Here is a 24,886-nt window from a genome sequence, read left to right as displayed (position 1 = left end):
AGTTCAACACAACCAATCCACTTTCCCAAACGGCGGAAAAACAGGAAAAGGAAAAGGAGAAAGTGGTAAAAGGTCAAAACACACGGTATTGCATAGCTTGATGTCCGCGCCGCTGCCCTTTCCATTTCCAAATCCTCCGTTTGGGATAAACGTTTCTTCCAATTCCAAAAGGACCAATCCCGTGACGCCCAATCTTACCACATATCCATTCTTTTTAAATTAGGAGTCCTATATACGGAAAAGCTCTGTGCAAGGTTCTAATTTTCATTTCAGGTGGCACGTGGACGGTGGGATAGGTAGTTGCTGACTGTCTCGACAGCACGTGTTCCTTACCTATAAGAGCAGTGTGAAATGTCTTCCTGGGGATCATAGAGATCCCGTAATCGTGACCGTTTATCGTATATCGTGTGATCAGTTTTCGTTAGGTACTATTTATATTTAATTTTAAATTTTAAATTTTGAAATGATTTCTAACTGTACGATATACGATAAACGATCACGATCACTGAATGATCATTTTCCGTGTGAAATGAAGCAAAGGGACAATCTCTAAAATGCTTCGTTGCCATTTGTAAAATTAGTCACTGGAGGCCCTCAACCCAATGTGGATATGAGCAACTTACATGTAACGGACTCATTGCCGTATTGAAGTTTTGATTTAATAATACATTGTCATGTGAAGAAAAACATGCACATGACAATTGATTATTGGATAAGGGATATCAAGTGACGGTCAATCTATTCCATATAAGTCCTCCTATTATATAAGCCCTTTACTAGTTATTTATTTATTTATTTTACACACAATATGAAAGTCATCTAACCTATGGAGGGAGTTCGAACAATATGGGACCTCGAGTGCAATGGTGAATGTGTAACTGTTCTCCATTAAGGATCTAAACCTCGAGCGCAATGGTGAATGTGTAACTATTCTCCATTAAGGATCTAAACCAATTTAATACAAGTAACTACAATTAATACCATAATCATATATAGAATTATTCTATGGAAACAATCAGTTTTGAGGAATTCATCATTCCAAGTTAGAGTCAGTCTTCTCCTCTTTGCAATCTTGTGTTCAGTTATCAATAGGACGAACTTTTCAGTATAAACGATAGCTAGTGAGAGGAGAGACCAAAGCATACATTTATACAATAGTTGACAGTTTTCTCCTATTAAGGAAACTGTCATCCACTATGTGAGTGATTTAAAATCACTCTTCAAGAGTTCTTTTAATTTCCTGATATATGTCTAATTATAGTTCTTATTTAATAACACAAATAAAATGATGTGGCAAACCCACGTGACATAATCTTACATAATATTCTTAATCAACTGAGTTATAAGTACAAAATTACTATTTTGCCTTCCTTATGGCAATATTATGTAGGGAGTTTTAACGAAAAGCCCACGGTACTGTTTACTTTAACGAAAAACCACATTTTTACACTAAAAAGTCAAACCTGGTACTATTTACTTTACCTTTTATTTTGTCCTTATCGTTAAAACTCAAAGTTTTCAAGCCCTTTTCATTAATTTTCCTTATTATGTAATCAAAAGTGAGGGCAAAATTGAAAAAAGTAGGGAAAAAAAGTTGACAAGGGCTCCTCTTAATAGAATGGATAAGTCAAAACAGTTATCTCGGCTATACTGTCCAATTTAGTTTTCATCATAAATATGCATCCTCTTGCCGTTTGCAGTTGTCCTATTTTCTGCAAGCCTTTGACTCGTCCACAAACGAAGTAATTAAAAAAGTGCATTATTTATAAGAGCAAGAACACCCTTCACATTATGGGTACTAATATAGGATTATAAATAAGAGAGCTCGCTAATTATACAATGTTAGAAATAATGTTGATGGGCATAAGCAGACATAGAAGTGCTGGTTTCACCGACGTTGTTTTGATCATCGGACGGCCTATATTCTTCGTTACGATCATGATCATCATTGTCACTAGTCTCCTCCTTGGCCACTTTCTGGTCTGTCATTGCCATAAAATCCACATGTCCATGACCATGAGATAATAAAAACTGGGATTGATCATGCGGCTGAGGATTATGATCGTGATTCGTCGGCACGACCGATGGAAGCTTAGAGAGGAGGGCTTCAAGGCTGCTCATGGAGGGGGTTATGTTTTTCAATGGAACCACTTGATTAGGGTTGAGATATTGGTGATGATCATACATGAAGTCATGAGTTGGAGGTGGTGCAAGAGGGTTTATCCCTGCTTGAAGATGCCATGCATGATGATGGTGATCTGGGGTGAGACCATATGTATAGCCATGATGATGATGAGGATCAGGCTTGAAGGGGAAGGGTGGAGATGATGGGTGTGGGAGAAGCACTCCGGGGATGCTTTCGATGTAGCCGAACTTCTTTCTTAGTAGAACTACATAGCTCAAGTCTTCAATCACCTGCAAGATTTACAAACATTCATTAGTATCTTGCAGCCATCAAAGATGCATAGTTAAAGTTTGTCCGATGTCGTTTCGAATCAAAAGACAAATATTCATTAGTATATTTTGCCGTCATCTCTGATGTACAATTACTTTAGTTTTTGAGAGAGGGAATATCGTTCCCTATCAAAAGCAAACATTCAATAGTTCTTGAGAGAGAGAGAGAGAGAGAGAGTCTAGTCTCACCTTGTGAACAGCTCCTAACTGAATAACACCTTCTCTAACTGCTATCAGGGCTATGGTCTGCAAGATATATTTGACAAAAGAAAATCATCAAATTAGAACCAAATTTTCTGATTTTTTTTTTGGAATTTTTGTGGTCTGGGGTTTAATAATGCTTAATTAAGTACCTTTATGCCAGACTGGAACTGGGCTTCCCATGTTCTAGGGTGCTGAGGCAAAAAAAGTAAAATTTTAGACTATATTATTGAAATAAAACGAGGGTCGAGGGTGTACATACATAATAATTGTGCCTGTAATTAGTTTATGCTGCATGAAATAACAAACTTAAGTGTATATAGAAGCATCGATAGATCAGGAGTAATTACACCAATAAGGTTAGTGTATATACCGTGTCTGCTGAGTTGTGCCATGTTGATAAGAAGTTGATTTCTTGATCATTTGGTTCTTTGTGTATCCACTTATGACTATGATCCACCGCCACTTTCCCTATCAACCTACATAACAACAATCAATAACTACATATAAATGTTCTTCCAGATTAATTAGTGGTTTTAGAGCTCCGTGATCAAGTACACTCAGAAAAACGAAGTTAAAAGTAGTTCAATTTGGTAATTAATTAACTAATTAATCAAACTTGATACATATGTTTCATCATAACTAGGTTAATTACCCTTCTCCGTAGTTGTAGATCTCATGGGACATCTTGAAGAAAAGTTCAGGTTGCAGGCCATTGTATTGTTGAAATTGATCACATGAGTTGCCATTCATTGATGAAGGTCCTGCAGGGCACTGATTAGAACTGGAGTTGATCTCATGAGCTGCTGAGGAGGCACCAAAGTTGCAGAATCCATCTTCCCAAACCAATATCCTGCATGTACACACACACACACACACACACACATATATATATATATATAGTTATTCACACACAAGTATTATATATATATATATAATTGGATGCATACACAACCTAGCTATGAATCTATTTTATACTATGAAAACTGGATTAAACTAACTAAAACATTGATTAAATTAATATATATACCAGTTCCTTCTGTTTCCTCTTGACCTATCATAAGTTCCATGACCTTCCCATCTGTTATAAAACCAAAATTATTAATGAAAATATTAATTTCAATAGACTAACTTTGTGGGAACTGAACTAAAAAAAAGCTTTTTTTCTGTAATTATTTTGGAATCTTTTTCAATTTTTGCCCCTGCTTACTTGGGTGGTGGGTAGTTTCTAGGAAGGATCCTCCAGAAGACTGCATAAATCCACTGAGAGTTTTCATGAATGCACAAGCTTCTCAGGGTGTGTTGAAGCAGATGAGTTACAGCTAAGGGGTTCAGATGTTCTTCCATATTTCTCTCAAATGTTTTCCTTAATTACCTTCTTCTCTTCTTCCTTTTCCTCTCCCCTTCCAATCTTTACCTATCCTCAAGAGAAGCAAAACCCCCACATCCTATCACCCATTTTATAATATAATCTCTCTCTCCCTCTCTCTCTCACTAGTGTGGAAGACTGAAGTAGTGAAATAAATTTTTCTTTGATTACTTTTCCCAAAACGTTTCCCTGAGGCCCCACCTTGTATGTCTTCCCGGTTCCCAACAGTCTTGATTTCAATCCCTTGATTCAAAAAGTACTATCCCATCTCATGAGTAGTATTGCTTATTACTTCGTTCCAATTATGATGAATTATCAGAGAAACGACCAAACCTTATTATTCTCATCAGACTACATCATGAGTAGTAGTATTTAGTAGTTCCTACAACCCCCTATGCATTATCATCGATCTGACTTCTGACACACTTATTGACTACGTATTACCACTCGATCATTTGCAGTCCCACGATGCATGAAGCTTTCTCAGAGCACTTTCAGTGTTGCTAGGCTCCCCTGGGTTAGAGGCAACCAATCCCTTAAAATGAACAGTAATTATTTCTAGTGAACAATAATTGCTCAAGTGTATCTTCACATCTAAACTAAATAGTCAAGGCAATTCGTAATAAAATATTAGTATTTTTATTTTATAAAATAATAAAAAATAATTTTATTTTCATTATAAAACAATTTATTGTATTTCTAATTAATTTTCTATAATTTATTGTATTTTTAATTAATTTATATTAGTATTTTATAATTTTTATTAGTGGTTGATTTCACCATGACGTTAGCCTTGTGTCATATCCCTCAGGCGCTGGGGTTGTGGGTTTATACCTGGTGGAGAGCTTGAGCTCGCGTGGAGCCCAAGTTATTTGAATGGGCTAGAGCCAATTGCTGGGGCATTGGATAATTTAATAGCCAATCCCCAAGAAAATTGGGGCACGCTGGAAGTGCGCTCTTAATTGCCCTCGTCCTTTAAAGAACAAAACCCTAATCATCCCTACTATTAAAGTTACCTTAAAGTTTTTTTCAGATGTAGTTGTCATTTTCAACTTCTTCACTGAAAAAAAAGGGTTCTATTTTTGAAATGTGAAGCTGAAGGAAGTTTGTGTTTTATCGTAAAATAAATTGGCAATATAACTAGTATGTAAATCAGCTTCTTATAGGCATATGCAATGATTCTCAGTTCTTTGATATGGGATTTACACTTTTAACAATGCCCTCAAGTGTGCAGTCATTTAAATCAAACACATGAACAACACATATATGTATTAGGCGGTGTGAAAGCACATAGGTCGTTGAGCTCAACAGTGAGCTAACCTTTTTTTTACTATTAAAAAAGTTGAGATTCTACAATTAATCAATAGTTGGGAAGTGATCCAATTCTTAATATGCACATGCAATGTCTTTTAATCTTCCGATATGAGACTCGCACACTCACTAGAAGCAAGTTTTGCCACAAACATAAATTTGTGACTTGGTTTCGTATGGTGTTGAGACATGCGTGCTAGCTTGTAGCTAGTTTGCTATTCATATATATTGCTGCTAGAGCCCGGTATAGATATTGCACAGTCAAAACAGTGTGGGTGCAAGAGCTATTAGGGTTTGAGAAACCTTAGTCCATAATACACGTACAGAGTTGCAGCTTGTAACAGTCTTACCTTCTGCAACTTCATAATGGCACTTTTCCAATTAAGTAGAGGGCCGGCCATTACTAAGCTTTACAGACAAGGTGGAAAAGTTGCAACCAGTTTAAGAAGAGTACTGGCCTGTTGTTGAGACAAACCATGTTACATAAAAATGTTGACGGTAACAATTTTCGCATTTTCAGTTTAATTACTGCTTTCAACATTTCAGGTTGAGAATTTTATAGTTTTTAAATTCTAGTAAACAATGTTAATTAAATTATAAAATCAAAATCGGTACATAACACTGAAATATTGCATGACTTATATTCACCGTGCTCACTGCATAATTGCAACAGTAGAGTGTACTTTCCTTTGTAGCTCGATCAGAACAGCCCCAGTTAGTTAGAGAATTAGATTAAATGAACAAGTGCAATGCAACGTTCAAGTGTTTGAGGCTTTGGGCTCTCTCTCTCTCTCTCTCTCTCTCTGTATCTCTCTCACTGTGTATTGTGTGAAGAACATGATGACCAAAAGGAGCTATCAGTGGTTTTATTTCCCCACCCTGACACCAAGGAAAATTGACAGAAACATTACACTGTCCCTTTGACCGTCCTTTTCTTTTTACTAGAAACCGTCGTCTCATTAACACCGTGCAGTAAATGTCGTGTAATTTACTTACTTACAGCATATAACCAAACATTTGTCACCTTCATTGCTCAGCCAGACATACGATAGTGACACACATTGCCATCTATATAATTTTCTCTGTGGATTCCTGTCACCAAGCCAACCCCCCATCTATGTAATGTCCTCCATGAGAGAGAGAGGTGTTATCATTCATAAATGAGTTCTGTTATTGTAGTTATTTTTGGGATCTTATAATGCATGAATTTACGAGTAAATTAATAATTTTGGAGACAAAGTCTGATGGTGGTGATGCAAGCAAAAGAAGTGTGTTTTGGGGTAACAATTGAATTAGCTTTGGATTTTATAGATGGTAGTTGTCGTTTATGGTCTACACAATATGTTGTTGTTTTGTTCAATTTTTGAATAGCTCTCTTCCAAAAATTGATATTTGGGGGAGAAGAGGTGATATGGAAGCAAAGGATGGCACAATAAGATAGAGTGAGTGAGAGTCCTCATGGTCAAAGATAAATTGCCCCATCCCTTTCTCCCATTTTAAGAAGTGGGAATCTCTGCTCTTCCCATCCTTTCCACACCTCCCATTTGATATATTTAATATTTTTGTTACATACAAATATTTCTTCCTTAGATAGGATATATGTTTATTAAAAGATAGATTGTCGATATAATATATATATATATATATATATATATATATTGATAAAACATTGATAACTCTCTTAAGAAACTAGATATATTGTGATTGATTTCTTATTATTCTCAAAGCCCGGATTACATTCTTATATACACAGTGTATATCACAATCCTAGTTCATTGCCTATAATCAAGGCTAACTAGAACTAAATAAGGAAAGAAATCACTAATGAGCAATTTACAATGGTTGACCTAATCAATCCGGGATATCTTCTTTAACACTCCCCCTCAAGTTGGAGTGTATATTGATGACACCCAACTTGGTAAGTAAGACTTCAAACTGGACTGAACCCAATGCCTTGGTAAACATGTCAGCTGGCTGGTTTGTTGTTCGTATATAGGCTGTTCTTATCATCCATTCTTGAATCTTTGCATGCACTACATGACAGTCTATCGCTATGTGCTTTGTTCGTTCATGAAACACCGGGTTTGAGGAGATATGCAAAGCTGCTTGGTTGTCACAGAATAACGTAATAGGTTGTGCATGTTCTACTCGCAAATCTGTCAAGATGTTCTTCAACCATGTGACTTCACAACACGTAGTTGCCATAGAACGATATTCTGCTTCTGCACTGGAACGAGACACAGTGCTTTGCTTCTTCGTCTTCCAAGAAATTGGCGCTTGATCAAGTAAGATGCAATAACCAGTTATCGATCTTCTGGTGTCCTTACATCGAGCCCAATCAGCGTCACAAAATGCTTGTAGTTGTAATGACCCTGTGGAAAGAAGAAATATTCCTTGTCCAGGAGCTTGCTTGATGTACCTTAGAACTTTGTGTTGCTTCAAGATGTGGCTGTCGTGGCTTATCCATGAACTGACTTAATACATGAACTACATAAGTTAGATCAGGTCTTGTGATGGTCAAATAGATTAATTTGCCCACGAGTCGCCTATATGAAGACGGATCACTTAATAATTCCCCATCTGCTTGTGTGAGAGATAAATTTTGTTCCAAAGGAACCCGTGAGGGTTTTGCACCAAGGAACCCCGTGTCTTCCAATATTTCCAACACATATTTGCGTTGACATAGAGTGATTCCCTTCGTTGATCTTGCAACTTCTATCCCCAAGAAGTATTTAAGCTGCCCCAAATCCTTTAGTTTGAACCGTGAGGAAAGGAATTGCTTGGTGTCTTCTATCTCTTGCAAATTGTTCCCTGCAAGGATTACGTCATCAACGTAAACCAATAAGGTTATGAAACTACATTGACGGCTTCGGACGAATAACGAGTAATCAGACCATGATTGATGGAATCCAGCAGCCTTGAGAGCAGTGGAGAGCTTGATGAACCATTGCCTCGAGGCTTGCTTTAAGTCGTAAATGGATTTATTTAGTTTGCATACACGAGTCTCCCCCTTTCGTCCAAATCCAGGCGGCAAGGACATATAAACATCTTCATACAAATCACCATGCAGGAACGCATTATTCACGTCAAGTTGGTGCAAGTGCCACCCTTGTATCGAAGCAATGCTGAGAAGAACACGAACTGTGGTCAGTTTGGCAACCGGGGCAAAAGTTTCCCGATAATCAACACCCTCGATTTGACTGTATCCTTTCACCACAAGGCGTGCCTTGTATCGTTCGAGACTGCCATCAGGTTTAAGCTTGACTTTATAGACCCATTTGCAACCAATGGGACGTTTGTGGAGTGGCAAGGGCATGAGAGTCCAAGTGTGGTTGGCTTGAAGGGCAGCAATTTCATGCTGCATGGCTTCACGCCACATGGGATCCTGAACAGCCTGCTGAAAACTAGTAGGTTCTTTGAGGAGGGTGAGAGTAGTGGTGACGGTTTTATGGTGAGATGACAAACGATCATAGGACAAATAATGAGAAAGAGAATGAGAAGTACCTGTGGATGTGACCATGCTCGTGGAGGATGTGGGGGCCATACGTGAAGGAAGGGCTGCCTCAACGTGAAAGTTCTGCAAAAACGTGGATGGTTTGATTGGTCGTGTGCCTCGTCGGAGAGGAGGAGAGGCAGAAGGAGCAGGAGGTGTGGGAGAGGGTGAAGATGGAGAAGGAGGGCTGGTGGGGGTAGTAGGGGATGGTGAATTAGGCTCCTGTAGGTTAGGAGGACAAAGGGAAGGAGTAGGTAATGCTTATGAGAAAGACTCTGAAGAGGGAAGTTAAGGAGAGGGATCAATGGTCAATGGAAAAGTGGATATGGGATGTGAAGAGGATGGTGGTGACACATCGGAAAGTTCATGATTCTGATAAGGGAATTGATCCTCAAAGAACACAACATCCCGTGAAACAAGGACCTTCTTAAGGTTGAGATCAAAGAGTCGATAACCTTTTTTACCATAAGGGTAACCAAGAAAGATACAACGACTCGCACGGGGATCAAATTTGGAAGGTCGTTGGGCATGAGTGGAGGCGAAGCACAGACAACCAAAGACACGCAAATGAGAATAATTTGGTGTTTTATGGAACAATGTTTCATATGGTGTTTTCCCTTGGAGAAGAGGGGTTGGTGTTCTATTGATAAGGTATGTCGCAGCAAGAATGGCATCTCCCCAAAAGTGTTTAGGAAGTGAAGCTTGGAAAAGCAATGCTCTAGCCATATTGAGTAAGTGCCGGTGTTTGCGTTCAGCAACACCGTTTTGCTGAGGTGTGTTAACACAGCTAGATTGATGGAGAATGCCTTTGGAGGCGTAAAAACTTGCAAGTTTAAATTCAGGACCATTATCACTGCGCACAATTTTGATTTTAGCATTGAATTGAGTTTCGACCATATGACTGAATTGGACTAAGAAAGTTCGTGTATCTGACTTATGCTTCATCAAATAAACCCATGTGCTTCTACTATGGTCGTCTACGATAGTAAGAAAGTATTTGGCTCCTGAAAGAGACGCAACTGGGTAACCACCCCAAATATCAATATGTATTAACTCAAAACAAGATTGACTAGAAATGGAGCTTAATGAGAAAGGTAATCTGGTTTGTTTGGCTAATGGACAAATCAAACATTTATTGGAAGCACAAGATTTATGAGTGAGAAAAGAAAATAACGAAGAAGCTGTAGGAGAGGCATGTCCGAGACGTTGATGCCAACAGTTTGGAGAGGCAACTTGAACGTGATTACATGTTCCTTTCTTAGGTGGATCAAGGTAGTATAGCCCCTTCCGTTCACTGCCCATCCCAATCATCTTCCCCGAGCGTAGGTCCTGTATGATACAAGAATGGTTTAGAAATATAGTGATATAAAATGAGTCATATGCTAACTTGCTGATGGATATTAGGTTGAGCTTAAAAAGAGGTACGCATAAGACATTGTCAAGCATAAAGTGAGGTGAGAAAATTATTTGTCCAATGTGGGTAACCTGGGCAAGAGAACCATTTGGTAATTCAACTGTATGATTTGAAACTTCCCTGAAATGGGTGAGAAGATCATGACTACAAACAATGTGGTCTGTGGCACCACTGTCTAGGATCCATACATTTTGCTTGCCATTATATGTAAAGGTGAAGGCTTTACCTGAAAGTTCTTCTATATGTGAGGAATTACCGACTTGGTTGGCAAAGGAAGACTTGTTTTTGTTCAACATGTTGAGAATTTGCTTGCAATCTTCCTGAAAGAAGGGAAAGCTAGACATCACCTCCTTTTTGTCATGAGATGTAACCTGATTCCCTTTGGAAGAGAAGGGACGGTTTGATTCAATTTCTGCAGTTGCTTTTCTCTTGCGACAGTAGTCAAATGTGTGACTTTTCCAGCCACAGAAAGTGTATTTAAGGTGAGCACGACAGTTCTTTGTAAGATGATTTGTCTTGTTGCATTTTTCACAACGCGGCCCTCCATTGTTTAATTCAGTGTCGTGGCCTACACCCTTTACAGCAAACACAACTGCTTCTGGTTGAACAATATGCTTCCCATTCGAGACTTCAGCTTGTTTCTCATGTCGAAGGACAAGTGCATAGGCTTTGTTGATAGTAGGCAGTGGTTCTAACAACAAGGTGCTGCTACGAACTGTGGCATACGAATCATTTAAACCCATGAGAAACTTCATCGTTTTCTGAGTTTCAACATACGACGTTATCTCTCTCTTGGTCTCACAACGACATGCAGGGATCGAAACCAAGGCATCACATTCATCCCAAAGGCTCTTAAGTTTAGTAAAATAAGAGCTTACTGTCATACTGTTTTGCACACAGTCATGAATTTCGTTCTCTATATGAAAAAGTTGAACAATATTCACATTAGAAAATCTTTCTTGCAGATCAAGCCACATCTGCCATGCATCTTTGCAGTGTATGACACTTCCCGAGATTTCTTTGGACATGGAGCCAAGCAACCATGTTTTCACCAGGTTGTTGCATCGGTTCCATTGATGTAATTCTTCAATCTGGTCATTGCTTGGTTTCTCGATCGTCCCATCGATGAGCCCTAACTTGTTTTTGACCATCAAAGCCATGGTCATGATTGGACCCATGTACCATAGTTGTCTTCCACAAGTGGTTGCGGCACAAGCACTGCACCAGGTTGATCCGAATGATGAAGATAGAGTGGATGATTAGGGTTTTCCCACTTTTGATACAAATTCATGCCTGAGGAGGTTGACTTTTCTGGTTTGTCGCCCATGGCTATGGTTGCTAGGGTTTGTATTCTTTCTTTGATGTGTTTCCCAGTTCGTTCACTCTGGTACCATCTTAAGAAACTAGATATATTGTGATTGATTTCTTATTATTCTCAAAGCTCGGATTACATTCTTATATACACAGTGTATATCACAATCCTAGTTCATTGCCTATAATCAAGGCTAACTAGAACTAAATAAGAAAAGAAATCACTAATGAGCAATTTACAATGGTTGACCTAATCAATCCGGGATATCTTCTTTAACAAACTCAAGTAAGCATATGATAACAACGTATCAAAGAAAATATCCACATTATCGATACAAAATCTGTTGTTTGTACACAAATATATATATTTATATAGTATCTTAGTAATGCAAACTCTAAAGCATGCATATGATCTTCTCCCACAACACAACTTTAGTATATAATTAAATTGATTATTTTATGTGAAAGGTTGGTATAGGAACAGAGAATGCATGGCGGGGGGTGGTCAATGTAATTTGAAATTGTTTGGAATGTTTGATATTGTATTTTGTGTTAGAGATGATGGGTTATTGCATTGGATAGATTGACTATTTTGTCTTAAAATAGCAGAACATTAACTAAGGCTCAGTTATTTGGTTTTGCTGAAATGATTATGTAGGTTATTTAGGTTCCCTTTGAATTGTCAGAGAGATTTTTTAGTATGTCCGAAATATGAGGCTTTATGTGATATGTTATGATATAAATGCAGAGAAGTTTTTTATATATTTAAGTGTCTCTTTTCTTGTATAATAACTAATGACCGTGATCCGAACATCCTGTAAAATCTTTCAAATTATTGATGTCCAAAAATCTAAATTTCAGTATTTCTTGGAGTGATGAATTGTCTTATCATTTAACCAAATGATTTGTTGTCACATTGATTATAAAATGGAATCCGCATTCCCAAATACATGTGTCACAATACGGTGGTTTTTCTTTCAAGAGAAAATTATGATAGTGTTGATAAAATAAAAAAAGAAATGTTAAAAAGATTCTCTTAAAGTGAGACACTTTATAAATCATCTGCGATCTCACAATTTAAAATTAATTTTATGTCATTTTTATAAACTATTATGTTAAAAATATAAGATGTCAAATAATTTATAGAGTTACAATCGTGAGAAATTAGGTGAATCAATATACGCTAGGACATAACCTGCAACTTGCTTGGAGCAATTAGAAGGAGCCACGCTCCCAACAGTATCTGTGTCTATAAAATACGAACTTAAGAAAACTTAAACAATTATTTCTAGTTATAATTTTACTTCATTTTACTGAAGGTTTGGATTTCCTAACCAAAGTCTCTTCATATCAAAAAGCATTCCTGTTTGGGCCCAAAATATTATTGTTGGGCCGAGTAGCAGGATGTGCTCGGCCCAAGGTAATGACAAATACTATGGGCCGAATAATAAATCCCGGGCCAGTTGGCAGGGTCGGCCAAATCCTATCCTAAGTAGTCTGGATAAATAGAAAAGGTCGAGGAAGTCCTGGTGCGACCAGGATTCTCGACCGGCAAGGAATAAAGCCTCGAAAAGAAGGAAAATTCAGAATCCCAGTGGGAGTAGGTTTGTTCGAGTTAGAGTCGAAATTGGACAAGGACTCCCAATCCAAATCAGAATTGGTCTCAAGGAATGGGGTGCTATAAATACAAGAAATCATGCAACAGAAAAACCCCTTCAAATCAGCATACAATTGCCCTGCGCAAAACCTCTCAAACACCTTGAGATTTTTCCTTTTCTTTTCTGCCGACACACCTTCAGTTTGGATAAACAGCACTGTGGAAGCACCCGGCGAGCATCTTCAGTTTGGATAAACAGCACTGCTGCCGCAGAATCAGCCGACCAAGAAGCATCTTCAGTTTGGATAAACAGCACTGCGTCGAGGTCGACCGGTTATCTATCTAAGTCTCGACCGAGAAGGGTTTTCGAACCTTTGTTGGCAAAGGTCACCTTGCTAGTCTTCTCGGCATAGTCAGGTGTTACGAATTGCATCGCTCGGCGTGCTGGACGCCGAGTGATTGTATGATTGGATACTCGCAAGTAAGTTTCAGGGTTCGGCATTCCGACGGCCGAACTACGTTTACCATCAAGACATACATCACGTTTGAGTACCTGTGCCCATATAGTTTGGTCTCGATTCGACGTGCTTATACTCTTACGAATATAATCACAATGACCGAATCGGGCTCCGACGATTTGTGAACTCCGCAGAATTAGTAGCCTTGTCTTCAGGCTGTAGAACCCAGAGACCGAGAGTGTTCATTCCTCGGTCGCAATCGCAAGATAGAGAAGTCAACGACACGCTCAACGCGACATTAACAAATTTTACTCCTCGGCCGAGCTCGGCCGACGAGTTGGCCGAAGGACGTAGTTAGCTTATTAGTTACTCGGCCTGCGCGCCACGTAGGTTTTGTAATTTTTAGAGTCAACAATTCCAAACTGAACTAAACGGTGAGTTTTATTTCTTTATGTATTCTATTTTTATTTTTTGAAGGCTTGGTTGATCTCTAGATTGCAAGGCTTCTTTGTGTTTTGTGCACAACCAATCAACATAAACGAAACTATTTCTTTCATTAAGTTAATGCGTTCGTTGTACTGTAGGGTGATTAAAATGTGGGAAAGAAGATGCCATAAAATCCGACGGGAAAGAAAGTGTTTGGAACGAGATTTTTTAGTGTGCTTAGAATACCCCTATATTAAGTATCATAATACAAGCGAATGAATATTTTAAAAAAAAAAATCCAACTTATATTATATATGACACTTAGTGCATCGAATAGTGATTTTTGCACACCGAAAAGTTTCTCGTCCAAAACTAGATTTTTCATAGTGTGACAGGAGGTGGTCAAATGAATCGAACTTGCAATTTTTTCCCCCAAACATAGAAAAACTGCAAGGCATCACGTGAAGTTGTCCCAATTTTTTAGCAGGAAAGCTTTTGTGTACACATCCAATAACGAAAGGTAAAAGGCAGAAGAATAAAGAAAGATATCCCTTTTCTGTAAATTGCGTCTATCCTATGTCTTTCAAAGACAAAATATTCTTGGCTCCCACGCACCCAACTTTTGTACATCATCAATGTAGCGAAAAGCCGTCCACAACGTAGTACCCAAAAGTGCCTGTAATTCAAACCTGCAATCAAAAAATGGAAGATGCCCCTTCGTCCATCACAAGGACATGAGATACTTGAGGGAAATTTTGAAAAGTAGTTAATAGTTAGACATGATAAAAGGAGGGTTCATTTGGAATTTGTATTTATAATGGTTGAGAGTGTTTTTTTGTGAAATATTTTTGAAATCAATATTTAATAAAAATGCAGGTGAATCTTGAAAAGCCTTTAGAGTGCTCACGTAACTGGTGTTGCAGCAAGAAGCACTTTAAGTTCTTTTAAAACACATATACATTTTCTCTAAAAGCATTTTCAATCGTTTTAAAAACACTTCTAACGAGCCCTTAGACTTTAGAACTACTATTCGAGGGAAGTTGTAGCATTGCTTGAGCGGCCTTGAGATAGCACTCATGGATAAAGTTTTAGTCACTTAGATTAAACTTTGTCGCCCACTCAAACCAAAAACCAGGCTACTAAACTCGCATATATTAGTCCACTAACCCCAAATCCCTAGTGAAAAAATTAGGTTGCCCATCTCACTAAAGATTTCTGAGGCTGCCCTTGGTTGAGAGGGATTGCTCGAGCAGCCTTGAGAAGGCTAAGGTTTTAGTGTGCTAGTAAAACGGTTAGTTTACAGATTTTCTAATGTTAATTAGACATGCGTTCTTTTTATGTTTCATTGCGTCTTGCAAACTGAAGGGAAAAAAAAAATACAAGGGAAGAAAACGAAAAATTAAAACATGGAAGTATATATAGGATTAGGATTACACACATTTTTGTGAGGCTCACTTCATAATGTATTTCAACAATCCAACTGTTTTTTTTTCTGTCTTACCTCATAAATCATGTCTACCCAAAATCTTCCAAATTAGAAAACATGTGACCGTTGGATTAAATTTAGCGTTTCTTTTGTAAAACCATATTCATTTATTTTCTTTACTAAAAATGAATGTCCTAATGATTTTGGATTTGTTTAATTTTTTGCATGGATGATCTATGAATGATGAATTGAAATATAGAGTTCATATCCTTGAAAAAAGTTACAGAATGGGGACTACAAAATGTGTGGTAGAAACGTGTGTACCTGACTTCTAACTCATACATATACATATTTATTTTTTAAAATTATTATTATTAAGGGGAGGAAGGAGGTTTTGAAAGTTTTACAATAGTTTAAGGGAGTGAAGAGTTTTGAACCGGAATGTATGAATAAAAATCCAACACCATATTCTTTAAGACGTGTGTTATCCACACATCCATTTTTACTTCTCATATCTAATTTTCAACCATTGGAACAAATGGATTGAATAAGATCAAATGACATAAATTAACAAAATGTATGTTAAAAGTTAAAAAAAGATATGTGGATAACACAACTCATCCACTAAAGTATTGGATTACATGAACAGCTGGGAGTTGCTGTAAGTCATATATATTGTATATTGTATATGATCATTGTTGGTGCTGTGAAAGTCAGAGAAAGATACACATTTCTTGCTTTTGTACTTGAAAGAATGGAAAATGATTGATCATCTTCATATAAGCTGTAATCAGATGTGTGACATTATTGATCATCGGCATCATGAATAAAGTGGACTCGGGAACCACCAAGACACAACTAGTATATTTCTATTGGTCCACTTATAAGCTGTAATCAGATGTGTGACATTATTTGTAAGAAAACTAATGAAAAAAGTTTGAAAATTTTGAGTTTTAATATAAACAAAATAAAGGGTAAAGTAAATAGTACTAGGATTGAATTTTTAATATCAAAATATGGTTTTTCATTAAAGTGAATAGTATTGAAAGTTTTTCGTTAAAATTATCTTATTTTGTACATCTTAAGGGGCCTAGTTGATTAGTTTTATTATTTAATAGTTAAGAGGCAGTTTGATAATTATTTTATTTTTATCTTTCATTTATCGGCGCTAATTATTGGAACCTAGGAATGAACCTGAGTTTGGAAACCAAAACAGAACTTAAGTTGGAGATGACGTGAATATATATGCTTTAATTGATGGAAACATGCATACAAAGAATGTTTTGAATTAGATTGACAGTAAGATTATGCTAATTAATCACAGATTAAAGTTAAGTGAGGTACATGATTGCACTCACTTGAGTTACCCAGTAGAGCTTCAGCTGGAGATTACATAAATATAAGTATGCTTTAATTGATGGAAACATGCATGCAGAATGTTCTGGATTAGGTTGACAATTAGATTATGCTAATCCTTGATTAAGGTTAAGTGAGATAGTTATGGATGGCCATTATTGCACTCAATTGAGTGGGGTTGAAGGATGATGTCAGCTTCTTTGGCTAACAGAAGACTGAAAGGGACTAACAATCATAGAGAGATGGAATAGCTCAGGGCATCTAAATCTCTGCGGTTGAGGACAACGTGACTGAGATATGTGGCGTTACATGGAGAGAGAGAGAGAGAGAGAGAGAGAGAGAGAGAGAGAGGGATGGGGACTCGATGATCAAATCACACAGAAAGTGCCCCTCCTCATTCCGTTCACTAAGGACCCTAGTTCCTCTCTTTTTTCATCTTCTAGACTGCTATTAGGGTGTCGTGATTTATGTTCCTAGTATTATTATTGACTTATTGAATCTCTCCGACTCTTTACAGCTGGCATGACACACATGATAGCATTGCCATAGTGAAGTGAGATGCTCGTTGTTCTGTACTTTCACAAAGCAAAACATAAATAATATAGTTTCTGGTGCGCGTTATGCAGTTCTAGAGGACAAAGATTTGGGTAGTGCAGTCTAATCAATTAGATTTTTCTACATGCATGTCCACATAGCAACGGGCTTCATTATATATGTGAGCATCGATCATTTTCATGTAGGTACAACGTTTAAAACACATGATCTCATTCTTTGTGAGAATATTCAGATTAATACTATGTTTTGCATTTTGAACAGGCATGAATACAACATATGAATACATCTCTAGGATAACTTCTGTCATGAAAGTTATTTGGCGTTTTAAACGATATCCTCGATTCCTCTCAATTTGTAATTCAATACACAAATTAATTGGTTCTATTAGGTTAGCTATATACTATGTACTATCAACAATTTCCACAGAAGGTGGTAGGATAATGTCTTGAGCAGTTACCTACCCAGGACCCTTGAAACAAAGAGACGTGTTTAAAAATTTTCTCGTAACATAGGCAAGCAAACTGACGGATCAAACCGAATTTCTGGTTTGGTTATCTATTTTTTTTCCTACAATTTGATTCGAGTTGAATGGAACGAAACTGGTGAAGTTATGGTATCCTTACAATAAAAAAAAAATTTATTATTAAAGAGAATGGTTCAAAACTATTACAATAATTTACAGGAAGGAAAGTTTCGAACCCAAAGTGCATGGATGGAAATTCAACACCCTATTCACTAGGATATTTGGCCGCATGCGTATTCTTGCATAATTTTTGCAAATAAATTTACCAAACTAACAAAGAAACATGCATACATGACATGTACACGGAAACAGAAAGAGAAAACGTGATACATGTTTTACAAAGGTTACAAATGTTGAGTTTGTGGGTGCCTGCAGATGCTTATCTAGTTAGGCTGCTAAGTTTGTACTGTGGGACATGGACCAACCAAAGCAACTAAAATATGATCCCACTTCTTCTTATGTGCTCATCTAGTTAGTCTAGCATATATATGCTCATTGCTAATCAATATGTCCATTAAAAAAAAAAACATAATAATTAATCATATTTGATCTCACTGCAAGTTAATCGAAATATTTTGAATGTTTTTGTATGGAAATCCAGTGATATGCCACTATCAAAGTCTCTCTCTCTCTGAAGCATTTTTTTTTTCTTTATTTGCATCAATCAGTGAAGGAAAGAGAAGGAACATATTTTGTACTAGTAGCCAATGGCTTGCACTGACTTTGCCTTCTCCGTCCCTCTGCTAGTGCTTTCGGAAGGTACATCAACCCTCTTCTTCTAATTCTACTCAATACTGATGCAACACGTAGCGAACACGAAAGATCCTCTTGTGGATTCTTACTATTGAGAACGATAAAGAATTATTGCACATGGTTGATCTTCAATCTATTGCATTATTAGGGTTAGAAAATTGTTGAAGATTTAAAAGTTTGTAATTCGGTTTAAAACATGAATGATATAATACTTGCATTTTTGTCATCTACTTTTTGTTTAGTCTGGCTATGGAACATACGTTCCATTATTATTAAACGGAACTATAAATATGTTATCAATAATAAGTTGATATCATTGTAAATAACAAAATGTATTAACTTCTTGTTGATACATTGTCGACAATATCATAGTATGTTGAGTTTTATTAAAGAACGGACGTCTTATTTTTATTTATTTATTTGTTAAAAATTGATTTTGCGGTGAAGGTGGATTGAATAAAAGAGAGTATGTCTTTACCAAGTTTGGCCATATTTGAGCACTACCCAAATGTGCTCTTCCCATTTAATTATCCTGTCTATTTTCTTTTCCAATTCTCAGAGACAAGAACCACATCAAAGAAATACTGAATGTTTGGCAATCTTGTATTAAACTGGTATAAATTCCAGCTAGGTGGAAAGAAATAAGCTTGAGAAGTCCTAAGGAGAGTGCCCGGCCTACCTTGCTTATGGAAACAGTACTACAATAACAACTTTATTTAGTTTGTGGGATTTTATGGATTATAGTCAAATTGAAGCATTAGTTCATGTAGCTTTGACATCACCCAAAGTTACGCTCCCTCCAATTATTTCAAGTAAGCATTGACATCACCCTCCCATCATTGCCAAATGGTTACATCACCCATCTAAGAGTGGAAATCCAATATATATGGAGATGCACGCACATACATACACACATGCATATACGCAACATGAATAACAGTTAGAAAGGTTTTTTTTTTTCATAATGTGGAGTAGTATAGTGTCGTAACCAGTAATTTACAATGACGGAGTGATCAAAAGAACCCTAGCTATAGCCAGCAAGAAAAATCAAACGCACTTAGAGAATATATATGAGCCAAAAGCCCAATTTTTAAGATTTGCTTTGTAAAATCAACACTGGTAATCTATCAATCAATAGAAAAGAACCCTAGAAACCTCAATACTCCTAAGATGAGATAAGTATCGATAATTGTGGTTTCTTGATACAACCAAGTACAATGCTCGAACAAAATTTACATTCATAATTTATCAATCTTGCGGGATTGCTGGGGTCATGTGCATCTAATGATCTCACTTTACCTTAAGTCATTGGGGTTCGTCTAGTGGTGAGGGTAGGTAGAGGGATGAGTAAGAGTAGTTAGGTACAGAGTTCGAGACCCTCCAACGTAACAAAAAAATGATCTCATGTTACCTCTGTCACTATAATTGTAGAATATGAGTAGCACAATATAGATGGTCGACTTGCCGTTTTCACTGTGCAAACCCTTCAAGATTTATCTCACGTGGTATAATAAAGTATATTAAGGCCTCATTTGATAAGTAGGATTGGATTGAAATGGATAAATCAAATTGAAGGTAGAAGTAAATGATTCTTCATTTAGAGGTGGTTAGAAGAAGATTATGCATGAATAAAACATGTACCTTCTATCCTACCATTCTAGAAAAGATTAAAATGGATAAATTTCCTTTATGGGCAATCCATCTTCTATCCTCTAGTTGGTGTCAATTTTTTATTATTTCTCCCCTCAACATGCCTTGAGATTAGGGAGTTTTCAATTCCAATCCAAACCCTAAATACCAAATAAGTCCCCGTGTGCTAACAATTTGGAGCATGGCCAATTTTCACTAGATCACTTCAGAGACTACGAGGACTAAATTGTAGAAGTGTCCAATGGTGCCCAAAATTGGTCAATATTTTTCCTATCCTATGATAACCCACATGCCTACCTACAGGTTTTAGGTTTAGCACGTATATGCTGGCATGCTGCTTGATACCTATGGCCTATGGGCTTGGAATTACAAAATTTATTCCCTCGGACTCTATAGATGACTTTCTTAGTATCAGTAATAGCATAGGTATGGGCTTAGGAAATAAGAAGCTAAAAGAAGTTCGTGGACTTGACTCATGTGCCAATCTGAGTTGATCGGGCTAGTTTTAAAAGACCCCAAATGGTGAACAATAGGATTGAATTCTGGGAAATTAGTTGCAATATTAGATGTTTGGTTTGCAGAAATGATTATTTTTCAGTAACGATGATATATTTGATCATATAACAATATATTGGACATATATACATGAACAGCGATGACATAACGACAATACAATGATGATATAATGATGACTAATTATTTATGCAACAAATGTCAAGATATGTTTGTTGTAGCTAACTGCTCTTGAATTATTGAACTACTTAAAAATTTACATTTTTTTTATAATTCATTTCTATTCTTAAGGAGAATCGTTAACCACAAAAATAAAAAGGAGAATCAGTAACAGTGATGATAGTGATGGTGGACTTTTAGGATGTTGGGTTGAACAAGCAACAATGAAAAAAAGCGATGGATGACTTTGTCTTCGTTGTCTACGTCAATGCGCTCGCCCTCTTCTTCGTCTTGCTTCCATCTTCCTTTCTCTTCAAGAGGTTTAATAATTTTATTAAACACCTAATACGTACCCTGATTTTTCTCTTGTTGCAGGGCAAGAACTTTATTAATAATTTTATTAATTTTCTGCAGGACAAGAACTTTTCCACCTCTCGCATCTAAATTGGTTTTCAGGTTTCCGCCAATTCTATCTCTCAACAAGTGCGACGACTAGTCCATTTTAAAGCTCCAAGAGACATTTATAATCTCTTAAAGCTGACGGCCACTACTTCCTCAATAGGACGAAGCAGTTGCAAATATATATTAGGTTTCTGGTCCCTTTTCTCAGACATGTGTATGGAATTCACTTGGAGTGCTTGCCCTACTGAGAGTCTGGAATCCATTTTTTGAGTTCAAGAGAAGAGAATACGAAACCAACAGTGGATCGACATCGAGATGTCAAGTAAGAAACTCTATTACTGTTGTTTGGAAACTAAGGTTAGAGTTTCGAAGTTCTGCAGTTTGTATTCATTTGTAGTGTAGGATTTGATTGCATCGATCTGAACAGTACAACGTTTGATAAAGAAAGAGATATGACAGTTTCCAAAATGTCAATCATGCATTTCCCACAATTATATGCAGGGCAAAATTGGGCCAAAGTGATTTTAAAAAACTACTGTAGCAGATTGTGACAAAGTAATTTGCAGGGATGTGGGATCTGCAGATGTACCTGTCTTTATGACTCTGCAGTTTCGAGAGAGAGAGAGAGAGAGAGAGAAAGAGATAAGATGAACATGGAGGGTTTTCTGCCATTTATTGGAATGGTGATCGCGATGATGGTTCAAACTGGCAGTATGGTGGTAAACAAAGCAGCCATGTCCAAAGGGACCAACGCCTACATAATCGTAGTCTATGCCAACGCCGTCTCCGCCCTCATTCTTCTCCCTTCCGTTCTCATCTTCCACAGGTTAATTCTACAGAATTTCTTTCTTTCTTTTTTCGTAGATCTTATTTGATCAATCATAAACATTTTACTACTCTGTCTTTTTGAAATCTTGAAAAATATTCGACGATAAAGTGTCACATTTTTTCTTTCTTTTCTTCTTACTGAGATTTTCTGGCCACTGGCAGATCGGAGCGCCCTCCCCTTACATTCTCCATCCTATGCAAAATCTTCTTGCTAGCACTGTTTTGGTTGGTAACGTATACACTAATTAATTTAACACGCAACTCCACTCTACAGACCAATTTCTTAGAAATTTAATTACTCAACATACATGTGCAGTTGTACATCGCAAATATTTGGAAATATTGGCATAGAATTCAGCTCTCCCACACTTAGCACGGCCATGCTTAACCTCATCCCAGCTTTTACTTTCATACTTGCCATCATTTTCAGGTTCTGCTTTTTCTTTTTCCTTTCTTTTTACTTTCTTTATACTGAGAATAATAGTATTGGTTTGACTTTGGGGACAAATAATTGAGTTCTTTCACTGTAACCGATCGAGGGCAAGTACTGTATAACTGACTAAAGATCAATAAAAAAAAGAGTGACCAAAAATATTAAACTCTCTTTTTATTGTTGGTTATAAAATCCAATTAGAATGTAAGACACCATAAAAATATGAAAAGAATATGTATGTGTATTATTCGATAATTTTTTTCTTCTAATCATTCTGAAATTTCAATTACAGTCTTTTTCAATAATATGTGAATTTTACTCGTACTATTGAAAAATGTGTGAAAAAGGTGAGAACACATGTATCATATATGAACATTTTCAATATATGAGAATTTTACTCATACTATTAAAAAAAAGTGCTGGAACTTGATAACTTTTGTTGTGTTATTTAAGAAGTAATCAACATGCATTGCTTCAAATATTGGGTGGTTCGTGTTTTTTTTTTTTTTCAAAAATATTGGGTGGTTTAACTTTAGGATGGAAAGAGTTTACTGGAGAAGCTCAAGCAGCCAAGCAAAAGTTTTGGGAACCATAGTATCAATCACAGGAGCATTTGTTGTAACATTTTACAAAGGCCTACCAATCATACGGCTATCATCATCACTTGCTAGTTCACTCAACCAACTGATCCTTTCCTCATCGAAATCAAACTGGATCCTCGGAGGGCTTTTTCTTGCAGCTGACGCCTTGTCAACTTCTTTATGGTACATTCTGCAGGTAATTAGGTGTATTACTCGGTTACCCTTTTATAGAGCTGAAAGCAAATAACAACCAATTAAATTACAATTTTTTTCTTTCTTTCTTTCTATAATTCCAAATGTTGCAGGCAACAATCGTTAAGAAGTACCCTGCAATTGTGTTCATTGTCTTTTTCCAATGCTTATTCGCGACCATTCAGTCTGCAGCATTTACTGTAATTGCAGTTAGAGGTGCAAGTGCCTGGGAATTAAGGCTGGATGTGGGGATCATTGCTATTTTATACACAGTAAACAAATTAGAGTTCTTTTTTTTCTTCATAGCTCAAAGTAAAAGATTTTTTAAAGCTCATAGTTATAAGTTAAATTTTGTATAATCATTTACAGGGAATTGTTTCGACGGTTCTCCGATACAGTTTAGTCACCTGGTGTGTGAAGAAAGCTGGAGCTTTTTATTGTTCTATGTTTAAGCCTCTTGGAATCATTTTTGGTGTGATCATGGGTATCATATTTTTGGGAGATTCAGTCTATCTTGGAAGGTATAAATATACATATAATTTGTTTCAACCTCTTACTTATTCTCGCTTGATATCTCAAGCACAAATAGTGAAAACTTAAAACTAAAAACAAAATAGTTATCAAAAGAGCTCTAAACTTGTCCCGTTCAATTATTTGATTTTTCTTTGGTTGAATCATTGACAGTCGGTGAAAGCTGCTGGGTGGGAAAGTCTTTGGCTTGTTAGAAACTTAGAAAATCGGGTTGATTATTAAGAGAAAATTCTTATCAGCAAATTAATTAATGATAATTGATTATATAACATCTTTGCAGCTTAGTTGGTGCAGCGATAATTGTTACTGGATTTTATGCCATGATGTGGGGAAAGGCCAAAGAAGAGAAGCTGATCGATATCGAATCACTAGACCAAAACAAGCTCCCTTTGCTACAAAACGGCTTACAAGAGAAGCAGTAGTGCACAAGTCTTCTTTCTATGTAAATTAAAGACAATATTAATTGCAGATTATTTGTTTGAAATTAAAAAAAAAAAAAGGAGTAAGATTCTCTCCTTTTTTTTCTTTTTTTTTTCTCTCTCATTTTATTTTAAGCTACGTCAACATCTTATATTAATTTTTTTATAGAAAGAGAAAGACAAAATAGAAAATGTGAGAATATAGGAAGAAAGGAGATGAAAAGAGAATGGGAGATAATCTTAGTTCATAAAAAAATTGCAGATTATTTGTTGTTTTTTAGTTAGTTATAAATTTATGAACTATCAGTCTTCTTATTATAGTTGATGGGGTAGGAGGACAAGTCAGGTGAAATGCAAATGGGAATCTGTCAATATTAAAAAAGAGACGAATGTATTTACTTGAAAGGGTAAAATGGTAATTTTCCTATGACTGGCATTTATAAGTTTCTTTTTTACGGAATTATCATTTTACTATGAAATTCAAAATTATCTTTTTACCCTTCTACGTAAGCACATTCCATCTCATCTTAG

At 36.6% G+C, this 24,886-nt stretch overlaps 3 protein-coding genes across 7 annotated transcripts; 1 reads left to right on the top strand and 2 right to left on the bottom strand.

Annotated features, from left to right (window-relative positions):
- Positions 1-1,414: 1,414 nt before the first annotated feature.
- On the bottom strand, positions 1,415-4,066 carry LOC137733017 (protein RICE SALT SENSITIVE 3-like). The gene is made up of 7 exons (XM_068472243.1): positions 3,866-4,066; positions 3,686-3,736; positions 3,311-3,508; positions 3,029-3,134; positions 2,808-2,849; positions 2,644-2,700; positions 1,415-2,415 (listed from the first exon to the last, which is right to left on the bottom strand). The coding sequence occupies exons 1-7, from the start codon at positions 4,000-4,002 to the stop codon at positions 1,843-1,845; spliced, it is 1,164 nt and encodes a 387-aa protein (XP_068328344.1). The 5' UTR covers positions 4,003-4,066; the 3' UTR covers positions 1,415-1,842.
- A 6,053-nt stretch (positions 4,067-10,119) lies between these two features.
- On the bottom strand, positions 10,120-11,402 carry LOC137731386 (uncharacterized). Its single transcript, XM_068470496.1, has 2 exons — positions 10,469-11,402; positions 10,120-10,157 (listed from the first exon to the last, which is right to left on the bottom strand). Exons 1-2 carry the CDS (start codon positions 11,400-11,402, stop codon positions 10,120-10,122), a joined length of 972 nt encoding a protein of 323 aa, XP_068326597.1.
- Positions 11,403-21,177: 9,775 nt separating this feature from the next.
- LOC137731484 (WAT1-related protein At3g28050-like) lies at positions 21,178-24,824 on the top strand. Of its 5 annotated transcripts, XM_068470601.1 has the most exons (9): positions 21,178-21,289; positions 21,384-21,693; positions 21,938-22,197; positions 22,362-22,424; positions 22,516-22,629; positions 23,169-23,409; positions 23,519-23,677; positions 23,775-23,926; positions 24,222-24,544. In XM_068470601.1, the coding sequence occupies exons 3-9, from the start codon at positions 22,019-22,021 to the stop codon at positions 24,385-24,387; spliced, it is 1,074 nt and encodes a 357-aa protein (XP_068326702.1). In that variant the 5' UTR covers positions 21,178-21,289; positions 21,384-21,693; positions 21,938-22,018; the 3' UTR covers positions 24,388-24,544. The 5 variants fall into 5 exon arrangements, with proteins under 5 accessions (XP_068326702.1, XP_068326704.1, XP_068326701.1 ...); XM_068470603.1 differs by lacking the exon at positions 21,178-21,289 and having other exon boundaries at positions 21,304-21,693; positions 23,591-23,677; positions 24,222-24,824; XM_068470600.1 differs by lacking the exon at positions 21,178-21,289 and having other exon boundaries at positions 21,304-21,693; positions 21,873-22,197; positions 24,222-24,545.
- Positions 24,825-24,886: the final 62 nt, after the last annotated feature.

This window comes from Pyrus communis, chromosome 4 (genome assembly GCF_963583255.1).
Source record: "Pyrus communis chromosome 4, drPyrComm1.1, whole genome shotgun sequence".
NCBI lineage: Eukaryota > Viridiplantae > Streptophyta > Magnoliopsida > Rosales > Rosaceae > Pyrus > Pyrus communis.
This window is presented reverse-complemented; position numbering and strand designations above follow the sequence as displayed.